This window comes from Triturus cristatus, chromosome 3_2 (genome assembly GCF_964204655.1).
Source record: "Triturus cristatus chromosome 3_2, aTriCri1.1, whole genome shotgun sequence".
Classification (NCBI taxonomy): Eukaryota; Metazoa; Chordata; class Amphibia; order Caudata; family Salamandridae; genus Triturus; species Triturus cristatus.
Window position 1 is genome coordinate 974839858 of NC_140584.1, and position 15595 is coordinate 974855452.

General features: G+C 43.6%; 1 protein-coding gene across 1 annotated transcript; it reads right to left on the reverse strand.

The window, feature by feature from the left end:
- Positions 1-10714: 10714 nt before the first annotated feature.
- Positions 10715-11746, reverse strand: LOC146858913 (52 kDa repressor of the inhibitor of the protein kinase-like). The gene has a single exon (XM_085647133.1). The coding sequence runs from the start codon at positions 11744-11746 to the stop codon at positions 10715-10717; it is 1032 nt and encodes a 343-aa protein (XP_085503259.1).
- Positions 11747-15595: the final 3849 nt, after the last annotated feature.

Below are 15595 nucleotides of genomic sequence, written 5' to 3' on the forward strand. Positions count from 1 at the left end.
TAATTGAAAAATTAATTGTTGCCCAACTATCAAACTTGGACATGAAGAACAAACTTCTAGGTGAAAATCACTCAGGCTTCCACCCAGACTCTCGAATGAAAGCTGCCACCTTTCATGTCATAGAAAACTCCCTGAGCATTGTGGAAAAAAGTCCAGTTTGCCCACTAATCCGTCAAAACTTTTCTGTAGCATTTGATACAACCAGTGCTTAATTTGAGCCGGAGGTTGCCAATAGGTTGCACCAGCACTTATTTTTGGGCACCTACACTAATTTCGTGCATCAGATACTTACCAAGCACAAGAGGGGGAAAACACACAGATCAGCAAGATGGAGAACGATGGCAAACCGTAACAAAGAGAGAATGCAGGGTCCTGCAAGAGTGAGAGAAAGGGACAGGGAGAGTCTGGAAGTAGATTAAAGACTGCCAGCCTTGGCATTCGATGCCCCAATGTTTAATTGCACTGGCCGCAGACTTTTGAGCAGAGCTTCAGGCACCAGCGCGCTTTCTTTCCCAAATTAAGTCATGGATACAATTGATCATAAGACTCTACTCAACACCATGTAGTTGCTATAGGTATCAGTAATTAGTCTTCAACGAGTTGTCCTCATTCCTACGAAATGGTGCCCAACTACACAAAATCAATAGATCAAAGATCATCCCCATACCACAGACCTCAGGAGATTCTGAAAACTCTTATGTCTTCTGCATTCTTTATATAGTCTCCTGGGGCTTTAATCAAAAGCATTGACATAGCCTCTTTCTGACCAAAACAGCTCAAATCACTGATATTCACGCAATATTGTTGGAAAATGGCTCTCTCTGAAGGGTCAGCCCAAACTTCTTGCCTTCCTCCACATATTTTTCTGACCTTGTTTTTGTTAGCTTTAGGACTCTGAGCAATTTACCACTGCTGACCAGTGCTAAAGTGCAAGTTTTCTCTCCTCTAAACATAGTTTAATTGGTTTACACCTGTTTGGCACGTTTGATTTACTTGTAAGTCCCTTATAAAGTGGTATACCATATACTCAGGGCCTGTGCTTCAAATGCTACTAGTAGGCATGCAGCATTGATTGTGCCACCCACTGAAATAGCCTTTTAAACCTGTCTCAGGCCTGCCATAACAAGACCTGTGTGTGCTGTTTATTGCCACTCAAACTTGGCATTTAAAACTACTTGCCAAGCATTAAACTCCCCTTTTATTACATGTAAGTCACCCCTAAGGCGGGCACTGGGTAGCCCTAAGGGCAGGGTGCTATGTAAGTAAAAGGTAGGACATGTACTTTTATGTTTTGCATGTCCTGGTAGTGATAAACTGCCTATTTCGTTTTTCACTACTGTGAGGCCTACCCCTATAATAGGCTAGCATTGGGAATTCCTTAATACACTTTTAAGCTGTAATTCCTGAGCTGAGAGGAGTAGCTTTTTCTGGTTTCATCTGTTTAGAATGGTCTTGATAAATCCTCTTTACTGGTGAAGTTGGATTTAACATTACTGATTTAGAAATGCCACTTTTAGAAAGTGGACATTTCTCTGTGCTATTACTATATGTGCTTTGCAATCTGTTTCCAGTAGATGGTTCGACTGAATCTTGAACCAAACCTCTGTCAGAAGGACTGCTGTGCTGCTAAAAAAGCTCAACTACACTGCTATTCTGGAAGGACTGCTGTTCCGCTTGTTGCCCTGCTGCCTGCTGCGCCCTGACTCTGCTGGAAGGAGAGGTGGACTCTGTCTTCCCTCCAAGCGATCTCCAATGCCTCGCTGGCTTGCCTTCTGTTTTCTGAACTCTCAGGGACACAAGAGATTTCCTGTAATTCTGCTGGACTCTGCTGTCTATGAGTCCTGCCTTTGCCTGAGGTACCCCTCCAAGTTCTGGGCCTCAGAAGTGGCTTCTGCCGCTGCTTTCTTCAAAACCGACGCATCGTCACCACTGCGCCGATCAGAACTGACTCATGCCCTTCGACTCTGATGCAGAGGATGTTCGACGACAGCGGTTCTACAGCCTGCGTGGCCTGACGACAACTCATTGCCTTCTGTTCAGCGAAGTTCAATGACAGTGAAGTGACACTACTGCGAGGAAAAGAGCGGCGCATCAATCCCTCTGTCGACACTTTGCTCCATCCAAGGTACTTTCTCAACTAGCTCTGTGTGGGTCTTGTAACTGGCCTGCCCTCCTTCACTTTCGGCCTGAACTTTGGATTTGCACCGTTGCGACCTCAAGTAACCTTTTGACTGCTAGTGACGTCTAAGTACTGTTTTTGCATTTAATCTTCAAAAATTCATATTTAGACTTCTACTGATTGTATTGTTGTCATTCTGGTTATATTTTGCTCGGATAAATGTTCTCTATTTTTCCAAACCTATGTGGAGTATTTCTGTGGTGTATTCATTGTGTTACTGTGAGTGGGTGTTGCATAAATACTTTACACATTGCCTGTTTAGAAAAGCCTGACTGCTCTTTGCCAAGCTACCTGAGGGTGAGCAAAGGTTATCTTTCAGTGTGTATTGAGCTTACCCTGACTAGAGTGGTGGTTCCTGCCTGGCCTGGTTGTATATCTCAGCCAACCAGGAAACCCATTTCTAACAGTTGTGTACAGTGCTTAATTTGTTTAAAAAAAGATAAAGTATCTCTGGAGGCCACTGCAGCCTGCACCACCCATTGTCCCTGCCTGCTCTGCCAATGACAGTACCAACACAACTATTAACCATTGTATTCCTACAAGTGTGACAATTCAGACTAATCTAGGCCACCCAAAGCTATAATAATGGTGGGATCTGCAGGTATTATTCTTTTTTTTTTTTAAATATATTTTTTATTATTTGACAAACAAAAACAAACATCAGCAGCTGCATGACCATACAGGAGGAACAGACCAATGGGCATCAGCGGAACAGAAGGCAATACACAAATTACAATCGTGCATGGTGGAAGGTCTAGGGCGAAGGGGGATCATCCCATGCAGGTGTTAAGGGGGGCAGACAAATATCACCACGGTAGGAGTTCCACAAGCCCCACACACGAGACCATTTCTGGGGACATCCACGTGATACATATACAGTCTTCTCTCTGAACATTGCCCAATCCATGTCTTTTTCCCAATCCCGTGCCGTGGGTGGATCCAATTCCCCTCACCGTTTAGCAATATTCCTCTTGGCAAACATTAGCCCCAGAGTCACCCACTGCGTCAAGCAGACATTCAAGTCAGTCGGCTCCCAAATGTTCAGGAGACACCTACGGGCCTCCACTCGAAGCTGTGCTGACAGAGCAGTATTGATAATGTTGTGAATGGCATGCCAGTAGGGTTGGATCTGCGCACATTCCCAGAGTATATGGAAAAAGGTCCCCAGCTGACCACAACCGCGCCTGCATGCTCCCTCTTCCACCCTTCCCATTTGCACCAGTTGGGGCCCTGTTACATAGACACGGTGGAGGAGTTTTAATTGGACGAGACGGAGATGAGCTGATATTGCTACAACCCTGGGAGAGGAGACTGCTTCTGCCATTCCTCATCATCCATTTCTATGCCATCCCTGGTCCACTTCTCTCGAAGCGCCAGGAGGGGATCCGAGACGTTATTTACCAGTTTTTTATATATCAGAGAGATAGTGTTGTCAGGGAGATGGCCATCTAGTACCCTATCTTCCAGTGGGGAGTATTCCGGCAGCCTGGTGCCGGCCAATAAATGTGTACGAAGCGCGTGTCGAACCTGTGAGTATCGAAAGCGCTCAGATTCAGCCAGGCTATATTGCTGCTGTAACGATCCAAAAGACTTAATATCAGATTTATCCCACAGATCCCCTATGCATGCAATACCTATGAGATCCCATTTGTCAAATCCCTTACTCTTCCATAAGTCACCCAGTTGCTTGGAATCCCATAGCGGTGTTGCGAGCGACAACTTCCGTCTCCAGTCTAAGCGATTGGTGGCCGCATGCCACACGTGTACTGAATGGTTAGTGGGGCCTGTAAGAGGATAGTGCATGGGCCGAGAATAAAGGGCTCTACTAAAGGTCCCCCCCCGGGAGGAGCCACCTATCCATGTTATATCCCGGGTCCCATGGCTGAACATATGTGCAATGATTAATGGCGGACAGATGGGACGCCCAATAATACAATCGTATGTCTGGGAGGCTGATGCCACCGTCATACCAATTTAGGGAAAGTTTACCGAGAGCAATGCGCGGTTTACCGTTCCATAGCAGATCCCGTTGGAGGCTCTCGACCTCTCGGAAATATGACGGGGGTATCAGATCCATGGAATTCTTAAGGGCATACAGGAATCGGGGTAGAGACATCATCTTAAAAAGGGCAGCTTTACCTAGCATCGAGAGAGGGAGCGCCTTCCACCTGGCGATGTCCTTGCGCAGCTGAAGCAGGGGGGGCTGAAGGTTTTGAGAATAACGGAGAGAGGAATCTAAACTGAGAAAGATACCTAGATAAATAAACCCCTCGGTGCAGATTTGCAGTGGGCACCCAGGCGGTAGAGTCAGGGGCTCACCCGCCACCACGTATAGGAGGGACTTGCTCCAATTTATGGAATAGCCTGAGTACCGTCCATAGGTCGTGAAAATATCCAAGACCACTATCAGTGATTTCCTTGGGGAGGACAGGTACAAGAGGATGTCGTCCGCATAGAGAGAGATCCGGTCTTCCCAGTCTGGGGACCAACGCATACCCCGTACACTCAGGTCCTGACGTATCCACGCTGCCAGTGGTTCCAAAGCTAGGGCAAACAGCAGCGGGGGGTATTATTCTTTTTTGATGTATATTGACTTATTCAACACTGTTGTTGGGCTAATCTCCAAATTAGATAGACAGACAGCGCCACCATGTGGTGGACTGCCACTAGAGCTAGTGCTGACAATTAAGGGTCGGTGCCGAACACTGGAAACCACAGGCTTAAATTATGCACCGGATGCATGATGATTAATTAGTCTAACAATGCCACAAAAGTAGCGAAGACATATTACCCAGCTGTTGACAATTAGAATCACATGTACTAAAGAGAAGGCAACCTGCAAACACAATTTCTGCAGAGCATCTACAATGGAAGAATATTCTTTTGCTGTGACTGATGTACTAGTCACTTTTTGCATAAATATTACAGTTGTAGGACTGAGAGAAACCCTTGCCAGTAATATTGATATGGCAGGATTACCTCTACACGTTACCCAATATCTGCAAAAGCAGGTATGATGCCCTGCAATGGACAGAAGACCTCATCCCTGCATTTACCTTTGTACAGTGCTGATTTTGCAACTCTTGTCCTTCAGATAAGCAGCAGCTGCAATTTTAGAATAAGAGGGCATGATGCTAAGTAAAATCAAAGGGAAATGTGATGGTCCCTTGAACCACTGTTTGCTGCATCTGATGCCCACCGTCCAAATTCTCAAATGAGGAGCTGCCCCACACTTCATGACAGCTTCAGCCTTGCCAATAGATACCAGATTCTTTGGTCTCCTTGGTCTGAAATCAATCAATGGTTTTGAGACCGCAATATCAAATAATTGATACATATCCATGTGGTTTGCAAGTAATTGCATCTTCTTTGCAAATTGGTAGGAGGAGAAATGTGGACGTTGTGATTTTCAAACTCGTTTGCATATTATAATGACCCTATGGTATATTGTGATTTAGAGTTCAGCATTTGCAAAGTCTACCATTTTGTACACTGGAGGCTTTGCAAGGGCTAACCCAAGCTCCAATGCTCACTTTCCCGTGGATCAGTTCACAGTGAATTTTCACAATTTCAGTCCAGGTTTATGAACAATGTAATCAAATATAACATACATGCATACAATTATCAGCTACCACTGTTGTAAATGTTTAATATCAAATATCCACATTCTCACATTCAATCAGCAATCCTAGCTTTATCACAAGGCAAATGTATTAGATATCGTCTTCCAAGACTGAATGTATGTAAATTGTTTGTTATATTTCATATAGGTACCCCAATATAGGTCTAGGTATCATCATAAGACTTCACCTACATTCTCTCCTATACTACATACATAACGGATTTGAAGGACTGACCTTTTCCCCAGTTACAATACTACACATAAGTACGTAGGGTTTTTCCCTAGACACTGGCCTCATAAATTATGCATGAGGATTCTTAGTTTCTTGGAATCACAGCAGGACCATCATCTCCTGCATAATAACTGTGTATAGAGTTCATTCCCGACGTCATCCTAAGTCCGACACTGGCACAGCCAGGTAGAACCCCAGGGGATACCAGCTCGCAGTGGTCTGACATACCTCGCGGGGTGTTCAGCTCGAGACCTGAACAGGGTCCCACAGTCTCACATCAGCTAATGGGGTTGGCTTTATCCTAGAGGGGTTCTTGGCTTTACACCTATTCACATGCTAGGTACACTTAGGTACATCTAGTTAGGGTGCATCGTAGGAGTTTGCATTGTATTGCCATGTTTTTTATATACTTGCCTATATTTATGGTTTTAGCAAAATGGTAGAAACCTACCATCTGTTTACTTTCCTAGTGCACCTACTCATTCATATATGCTACTGTCTAATAGTGATTTCAGTGCATTTATTTTACGCTAGAATAACAACTGTTCGATAAATGTCCTAACCGTTTATTCTGTGCATCACTCTGAGAACGAGTGGCTAAGTGAAAAGTAAGTTACTGTTTCCACGGTCCTGAGGGATCAGGGTTGTCATGTTCGATAGTTGGCAAGAACTATTGCCCCCTGGGTAAGAGGAGGTTATAGTGGCATTGCGAGCTAGCTGGTACACAGGCCAGCATACCCTGTGGGGGTGTCTGGAATCAGTCTGGACTCCAGTGCCACAGTGTATCCTGTCTGAACGCGCAGATCCTATATAGGTCTTATAGGAACTACACAACACGTTGACTTCCTCTTAGGTCCAATATCCAATAAGAATCCAGCTATTTTTCAAAGTAAGATAGTCCAGGTTGCAGACTGTTATGACCCCATTTGTTCGCAGAGGATCTCCCTCAACATTGTACAACTTAAACTCATTTGCCAAATGCATGCTGCATATTTTCCTAAGCAGAGTAAATGCACACATATTACTAACTTAAAACTCATCTTCATTGCAATGGACGATTCCCATTTCTGTAAAAATGTGTGCTCTGTACTGTGCATGAATGCGGCAACCAACCATGTGGAACATCTACGTGTAATGATCTTGAAGTGCAGCAGGGTTTGGATCCTACTTAAGAAAGTCACAAATTAGAGAAAGAAATAAATACATAGCCATACAGTAATATACTTGATATAATACATAGGAGCCTGAAATCCCTGTACAAAAGACCGTCTCTAATTTCCTTATTAAGGGGACTTGCGGTGCACATGGTTGCACAACTGTAATAACTTGTTACGGTTGAGTTCTGACGTCACAATGCCTGCTGACAGAGCCAGCAGCCCAGTTGAAAGGTATGTCACAAAGCATAATTAAAGCTTCAGTTTAAAACAGTAGGCAGTAGGAAGGAGATATTTATAGCAACATGTTTATTTTTTCCACGCTTTAGGTAATTAAAGGAAAAACGGAATCTCTCTGCATGTTTCTACACAATCTAGGCTGCAGCCTTTTTTTTTTTAAATCTGACTTGTATTAAAATGATTCTAATTTCTTTTGGTAGCAAATAGGTATCTGCTTTTTGTGTGTTTAATTTTGTGCTACAGAGTCTAATTGTATTTTTTATTTTTACAAACATGCCATCTTTTTTATTTGAAAGAGCACCACACCAAAGATTTAATGGTTTGTGGGAAGGGTTATGGTGTGGCCATATTATAAGAAATAAAGTACCCCTGTTGTAGAATATAAGGATATTGCAAGTCAATTTGGAATTCCATGATTTTATAAAGGAATCTGACTTCGGCCACGTTCCTCTAGATTGTCACAGAACTTTTCAGTGCCTCGCAAAATCATAATAAAATATGGTAGAGCGTACTTTATCCAATATATTAATGATGTTTAAAGGTGGCATAGCCAGAGTTTACCAAAATGTCACCAACTTCATCAACTTCACAAAGCAGGAGAAGTTTAATAAAAGCAATTGGCAAAAAGTCACACTAACAATTGTTTTTGTGGGAGAATACTCACACAAAAATCCTTTTTAGAGGCGATGTGCAGTGTTTCACCTTCCCCCAGAGGAGTTATTTCATACATCCTTCTGAAAATGTTTACTGGTAGGGCTCATCCTTGAAGGGGATTGTGGATCTGGTAACGATGTTAATGAACCAGATAAACAGGATTTGACATCGCTTCTGGGCTAAAGCTCTACTCTCCAGACAGCAAATGTGGCGCCCTTTGTGAAAATATATGTATATGTAGTCAGCTTTGAATCCAAACATACAAAGATTCAACATGAGATGCAATCTAACCAGAGAGGGCTTTACTGTAAAACGCCACTCTAATGTACTCCGCTATATGGCACTGCACTCTACATCACTTCACTGTATGCCATTACACTCAACGGTATTCCACTCTACACCACTCCTCTGTACGCTATACTACTTTATGCCACTCCACTCTATGGCACTCCATTCTGCGACACAACGGTCTATGCTATACCGCTCTACGCCAGTCCTCGGCACTCCATTTTATGACACCCAAGTGTATGCCACTCCATTGTATGACCATCATCTGAAAGCTACTCCACTCTATACTATTACATTCTACGCAACTCCTCTCTGCGACACTATACTCTACGCTATTTCATTCAGATAGTGGCATCCAGCTTGCCCATTTATCAAAATCCCCTAACTTCCCAAACGCAGCAGATATAAGACACATCAGGCTATTTCGGTTATATTTTTCCAATTGAAGGAAGAGTACGAGTTTACCTCCTTTCATCCCGAAATCCTGACGGCACATAGTAGTGAGATAGGTCTCCACATAAGTATAATCAAAATATATCAACTTGGAAGAAAGCGGTGCTACGTTGTTTTAGTGATTTCCTTGTTGAAGAGGTAATGAAATCTTGGGATCACCTAAAATCTACTAATCCGGGACTTCCATCCACACAACTGTTTTCTTTTTTTCCAATTCGCAACGTTATATGGAAGTTCCAATTCCCCAAAGATGCTTTATTGAATCTGATTAGTCTTAGTTACTGTGTAAAGGAGACTAGAGGGTACGTAATTGGTACCAGATCTTACAAGAGAAGTTACATGCAAAAGTTGTACCACAAGCACTACAAAAGATTGAAATGCTACAGGTTGCAGGCTAGGCTTGCAATCATAGAGAGTGTATACTGTTTGCGCGCATAAAGTTATGAGGGGAGCCACATTCAAACGCATGGCATTTTAATATAAGTGACTGGCAACTTTATTATACTCCATCTCGCCTTCATAAAATGTACTCTGCTATATTGGGGATATGTTTTAGATGTAGTTTCTCCAATGGGGATTGGCTCCATAACTGTTTTTCATGCTCGGCTCTAACTGAATTCTGGAAGGAAATCTTTAGTTGACTTAGCGAAAAGCTTCTCATAGTTTTAATCCCTGTACCCAAAACTGTCCTTTTTGGAATCGTTGATACACTTAACTCAACTACTAGACAGCAACAGTATATTTTTATTGCATCCCTAGTTGCCAAGTCTTTAATCCTCCAAAATGTAAAGTGGCAGAGCCACCAACCCTTTCCCAGTGGCGCTTTAGGATGACTCAAATTGAAGCAAAAGAAACATTATGCGCACAAAGAATAGGGGCTATAGAGGGGGGCATGGCTAGCAGCCACGTAAAATGGCCGCTTGTTAAGCGCACTGCGCTAGCAGCCAGCGTTTGAGCCCCCACATCCGTCATAATCTGGGACCCTGCAGGCAGATAACAGGCTTCAGGGTGTATGGGAGAGTAGCAGCGATGGTGAGGAGCGAGCAGACGCCGTGGAAAGGTGCAAAACGCGGCGCAACAGTGAGTCGTGGCCGGCGGCTCGCGGGGACCAGATGGCGTCCTCCCGAGAACTGTAGGAGGAAACCCTTTGCTCCACGGATATCCTGTGGGGGACCGCACCAGTGGTAACAGACAGGCTCCCGTGGCATTATTGGTGCTGTGTCTGGGGTGCTGTGGAGAACGGACACGCACGCATCAGCGTGCGGAAGGCCGAGTCGGTGAGCGACCCAGGAAGACTCGGCAGGTCAGTGGCGCTGGGGCCAGGAAATCCAGCTGGTCCCAGGACCCCAGCTGTGCATGCTGTGAGCCCGGCAATCGCGGGCTTGAATACTTTGTTTTCTGGGTCAGGAATATGTCGGGGCATCGCGACGATTGAGTGCCCTAGCGGGAGTGCGATGGTGTGATCCCCCTGCCCCATCTGCCACACGAGTGACTCCCGGAGCTGAATGAGGGCCGGATAAGCGTCCGGCTGTATCGGAGGGGCGTCAGTGGCCTTGATTCTGCAGTGGAAATACCTGGGACCAGGGGCGCAACTAGGTCTTAATTTCGGGGGGGGCTACCATGGCAAATGAAGGGGCGTGGCGAATGTTAATCAATAGGGGCGGGGCTAAAATGGCAGATAATCAGGATCGGATAATGCTCAGGTCATGCTGAGAAAAAAATGTGGTGAATTCTGCATTTGAAACTGGACAACAATTAGAGCACGCATTTTTGTTAATTTGATGCACTTATATGCTATTGTCTTATGAAAAAGGAACAGAATGTACTGAATTAAAAGGCCAATTTAATATAGTGTACTACAAAGCACTTTAGGAACACAATATAACCAATTTTCACAATGTCATTTCAAGGCGACGACCCTTTTTCGCCAGTTCATCAACAATTGCTTCTATAGGAGGACAATGTGCTCGTGAAATGTTTATCATTGCAAGTCCAGAGAGTCGTTCTTGCCCCATTGTTGACCGAAGATAGGTTTTCAGTCTGCGAAGACTACTGAAGCACCTTTCTGGGGATGCGGTTGTCACTGGCAAAGTGGCAAATAATTTTAGCAGGCAGTATATGTTGGGATAGAAGTCAATGTGAGCATGAGTTAAGGTATCCATTATATTCCCTGGCCTTTCTTCAATAGGTATCTTCAGCCATGTCATTACCCATATATCATATTCATTTTTGAGATCCTCACGTGTACCAGGTAAATCGTCCTCATATATGTCAAGAGCATCCTTCAAATTTTCAAAAGACTCTTGGGTGACAAATCTTGGTACCAGATACTGCATTGTACAGGCCTTTTTCACATGCTGGCTGAATCTTTCTGACAATTCATACAATGAATTGTCTATAAATGGTAAAAATATTGAAATCCTATAGTAAGCTTCAGGATCACTAGTCTTGTAATTGGCCCGTTGTGTCTGCCTGCCAGTAAGGCGTGGCATTGTCAGAGGTTCCCCTGCTGTGGTTTGGGCTTTAACAAAAATCTCATTAAATGCTTCTTCAGCTTTGTCTCTGCTTTCTTGAATCACCTGCTTGACTTTTTCAATCTGTCCTATGCACTCCAACATATCTGTGTTAGGGTTTTGGAGTGCAGCTGAAACAGGAAGCAGTAGCCCAGAAAATCGTGCCAGGATGTGTAATGCAACAATGAAGTTATGTGACTGAACAGCTGCGAGAAATTGCTCAGCCTTGGAAGATGCATTGTGATCTTGCCAGTCCGAGATCTCAAGCAAAGGGTCAACCACAGCTGGGTACATATCAACAAAACGAACAACCGATGCATTCCTTTCAACCCACCGTGTCTCACATAAACCACTTAACAGTTTCTTTTTTGTATCTGGCAAAGTAGCAAATTTCGCCTTTAGGATAGCCATCCTTTTTGCAGAGCCTCCTACAAAATTAGACACTTCTTTAAGTGTTGAAAGACAATTACGGATTTGACGTATATCACATGAATGTCCAATCACAAGGTTCAGTGAATGACTTCCACAATGTACATAAAATGCCTTTGGCACACGCTCTGAAACTAGCGCCTGTGCACCTTTAACAGAGCTTTTCATTGCAGCACAACCATCTTATGTTTGCCCACGTATACGATCTACATTCAGGCCATATGTTTCTAAAGAAGTGAGAATTTTCTTTCCAATTTCAACCTCTGTTCCATCCTGAAGCTGGGCGGTGCACCATTTGGAAGCATTCCCAGGTTTACTGGCCGAAGTAACTGTGGGGTTGTGTCAAAATCCATAGACGGATGTGTGGGAATGCCCTAGCTACACCCATGGAACGACTTCCCAATGCAAGGTAACTCAAGGCAGCTCAATGCTTTGCCTCTCATTACTCTAGAGTTGCTAAACAACACAAAGTGGCTTTGTGTGGGTTAGGTAAATCCCAATTAAATGGGTAAAATGAAATCAGAATGGACAGATACAAGGGTAAAAGGATAGCAGAGTACATGTAAATGTGAGAGGATGGATGCGTTGGTGAAGGGATTGTAGAGTAAATAGAAATCTGAGATGATGGCTAAAAGGGTGGGTGTAAGGTTGGCAGAGTAAATTGAAATCCGAAAGGATAGATGGTTGGATTGATGGATGAAAGGATAGCAGATAGGATAACACACACCTACCCGATTTACCAGCAGGTTACAGAGTTCATTGCAAATGTGGATATTATGCTCTCATAATTGCGATATTAGGGAGTGGTGTACATCAGCAAGCAACGTAAATACCCTCTAAATGGCTCAGTACCACAATATGATTGCATGTTTCAAGTCAGGATAGAGGATCACTCATGGAGCCCTTAAATGCCTGAGCTCTGCGCTCTCATGTTTAAGTCCAGCCCTAGTAACATCTGAGTAACCAAGATGGTGTTTTCAAAATACCCAGCAATCTACACCCCGTCTGCTTGACATGCATTTTTGATACACTGCATTACCTGCAAGAAAATCTCACCTTCGAAGAGCCAATCAACATACTTTGGACGTACTTAAAAAAAGTGTGTGTATTGGGCCTCATCAATAATCTGAAACGTATTGAAACCGAAGAGCACCTGCTAGCTGAAACTTCTTGACACCCGAAAATAAAGTTACTGAGAGGTATTTACATCTATTAAGGGCTGAAAAATTCATAACAAACTGGGCAAGCAATTTGAATCAATTTATTTTATTTTACAGAGTTTTCTATAGCGCGAACTTGACCTGAACTGGGTATCAGAGCACTTTACAAAGCACCAGTTGCATTACATGAGGACACATTCATTTTTGTTAGGCACTGGGAGATTAAGTAATTTGCCCAGAATCACAGGATAGTCAGAGTCATCGCCGAGACTCGAGTTCCCCATATTCGAGGTCGACCGCCCTAGATGTTCGGCCGTCTCCTCTCCCCTTTATGTATATCAGACTCATACACAGAAGTTTCTTGGGGTTTAGATACTGGTATTTTGACAGATTTGGCCATCAGATTACTTGGGAAACAAAGGTTTTCAGTTGCTGCCTAAATCACACAGGATGATACAGCGTGATACCTAGTGGTACCGAATTCCACATTTTTGCAACAGCAATTGAAAAGGACCGGTTGCTAAAAGTGGAACTTCTGGATATCATCAAAAGGAATTTATCATTGGAACTCCGGTTGAGAGATGTTTTATATCAGATAAATTTGTGGCTAAAGTCAAGTGACTGATGGTAATAATCATGCACCTATTTTTTTTAGAAAGGTATTCCGGAACTAAATTTAATTTTATAATATGACGTAATGTGCAGGTCTGTAGTACTAGATAAGAAGTTGCCAGACTATGACATGTATTAGTTCTACTAACTCTTGTGGATCCATAAGATCAGATTGAACGATCTACTAGTTCCCCAATCATAGGCAGGATCCAGAACACAAGAAATAAACCACCAGCATAATAAAGGGACCTGCAGGGCTAATGAGAGCTGCCAGCATAAAATATATTATAGAAATGCACTCCTATCTTGCACACTTCCTCATCAATCATACCACTAAGCGCTGAGTACCATAGCTCAATAACTGCACCTTGGTATTCATCAAGAACTGCATGGAGATGCTTTTCACACAGGCTGAAGTAAAGACAACACTCTTCCAACCAGACACCCACTAGGTGTAACCTGCTACTTGCATGGATAAGTGCTTCAGCATCGCACAAATGTATGACAGTACAACACATGCCAACACAATGCATGCCTTTACAACGCGGTTGTAACAACTGAACAACTCAAGTGCTGCTACAACACGTTACCAGTACAATGCAAACATTTACCATGCATATGCCTTTACAACAAAGGCATATGCGTGGTAAATGTTTCGTTTTAAAATCTAACTATTTTACAGTTAAGTATAAACGATATATATATATATATATATATTATCTACAGGCGGTCGCCAGTAGATAGTTATAGTTAGGACCGTGTTTCCATAGGAAATCCGCAACATTCTATTTTGAATAACTCTGGCGCCGATTGACGAATCCTCGCGAAATTTTCAAAATAGGTGGGGCGCTCCGCTCCGATCCTTCCCTGAAAGTCTCGGGGGGATTCGTCAAGCGGGGGCTGAGAAAAAGGGGGGGTCCCAAAATGCGTTTTCCCCATGCATTTTTCCATAGGACCTTTAGTCCAAGCTGCAGCCCGAACGGCTGAACAGAATTACTTGAAATTTGGCAGAGAGGTAGTCCTCAGGTCAGGGATGTGCCTTTTGCAGGTCTGGTGTAAATCTGTTCAGTATTTCCTGAGAAAATAGCATTTAAATCAATATATATATCTATAGGCGCGCTCCGAGCGCGTACCGTAAGCTTACCGTACGCGCACGCTGCCGTGCGCGAGCGCGATTCTGATTGGTTGTTAGATCTTAGTAAACATTCGAATCGGTCAAAACCAGGAAGTGTCGGCCGCCATTTTGTTTCTCGCAGTCTGAGGGGGTGAAAAACAAAGGGGGATAACGTGAAAAGGGGGCAGGCTGTACAGTTCCTGACCCCCTAGCCTTGGTCAGGGGGTCCCAGAAGGACCCCCAAGGGCAAAAATGTATTTTAATTTTTTTACGAAAAATCGCGGAGTGCGCGTAGCGTACGTGCACGGTAGAAACGGAAAAATTCCACGAACTACGTCACGTGGGCGCGCTGATGATGGCTAAAAGGGTGGGTGTAAGGTTGGCAGAGTAAATTGAAATCCGAAAGGATAGATGGTTGGATTGATGGATGAAAGGATAGCAGATAGGATAACACACACCTACCCGATTTACCAGCAGGTTACAGAGTTCATTGCAAATGTGGATATTATGCTCTCATAATTGCGATATTAGGGAGTGGTGTACATCAGCAAGCAACGTAAATACCCTCTAAATGGCTCAGTACCACAATATGATTGCATGTTTCAAGTCAGGATAGAGGATCACTCATGGAGCCCTTAAATGCCTGAGCTCTGCGCTCTCATGTTTAAGTCCAGCCCTAGTAACATCTGAGTAACCAAGATGGTGTTTTCAAAATACCCAGCAATCTACACCCCGTCTGCTTGACATGCATTTTTGATACACTGCATTACCTGCAAGAAAATCTCACCTTCGAAGAGCCAATCAACATACTTTGGACGTACTTAAAAAAAGTGTGTGTATTGGGCCTCGTCAATAATCTGAAACGTATTGAAACCGAAGAGCACCTGCTAGCTGAAACTTCTTGACACCCGAAAATAAAGTTACTGAGAGGTATTTACATCTATT

Coding starts and splice junctions, on each gene's coding strand:
- LOC146858913 (XM_085647133.1), bottom strand. CDS start 11,746: ATGGCTATCCTAAAGGCGAAATTTGCTACTTTGCCAGATACAAAAAAG.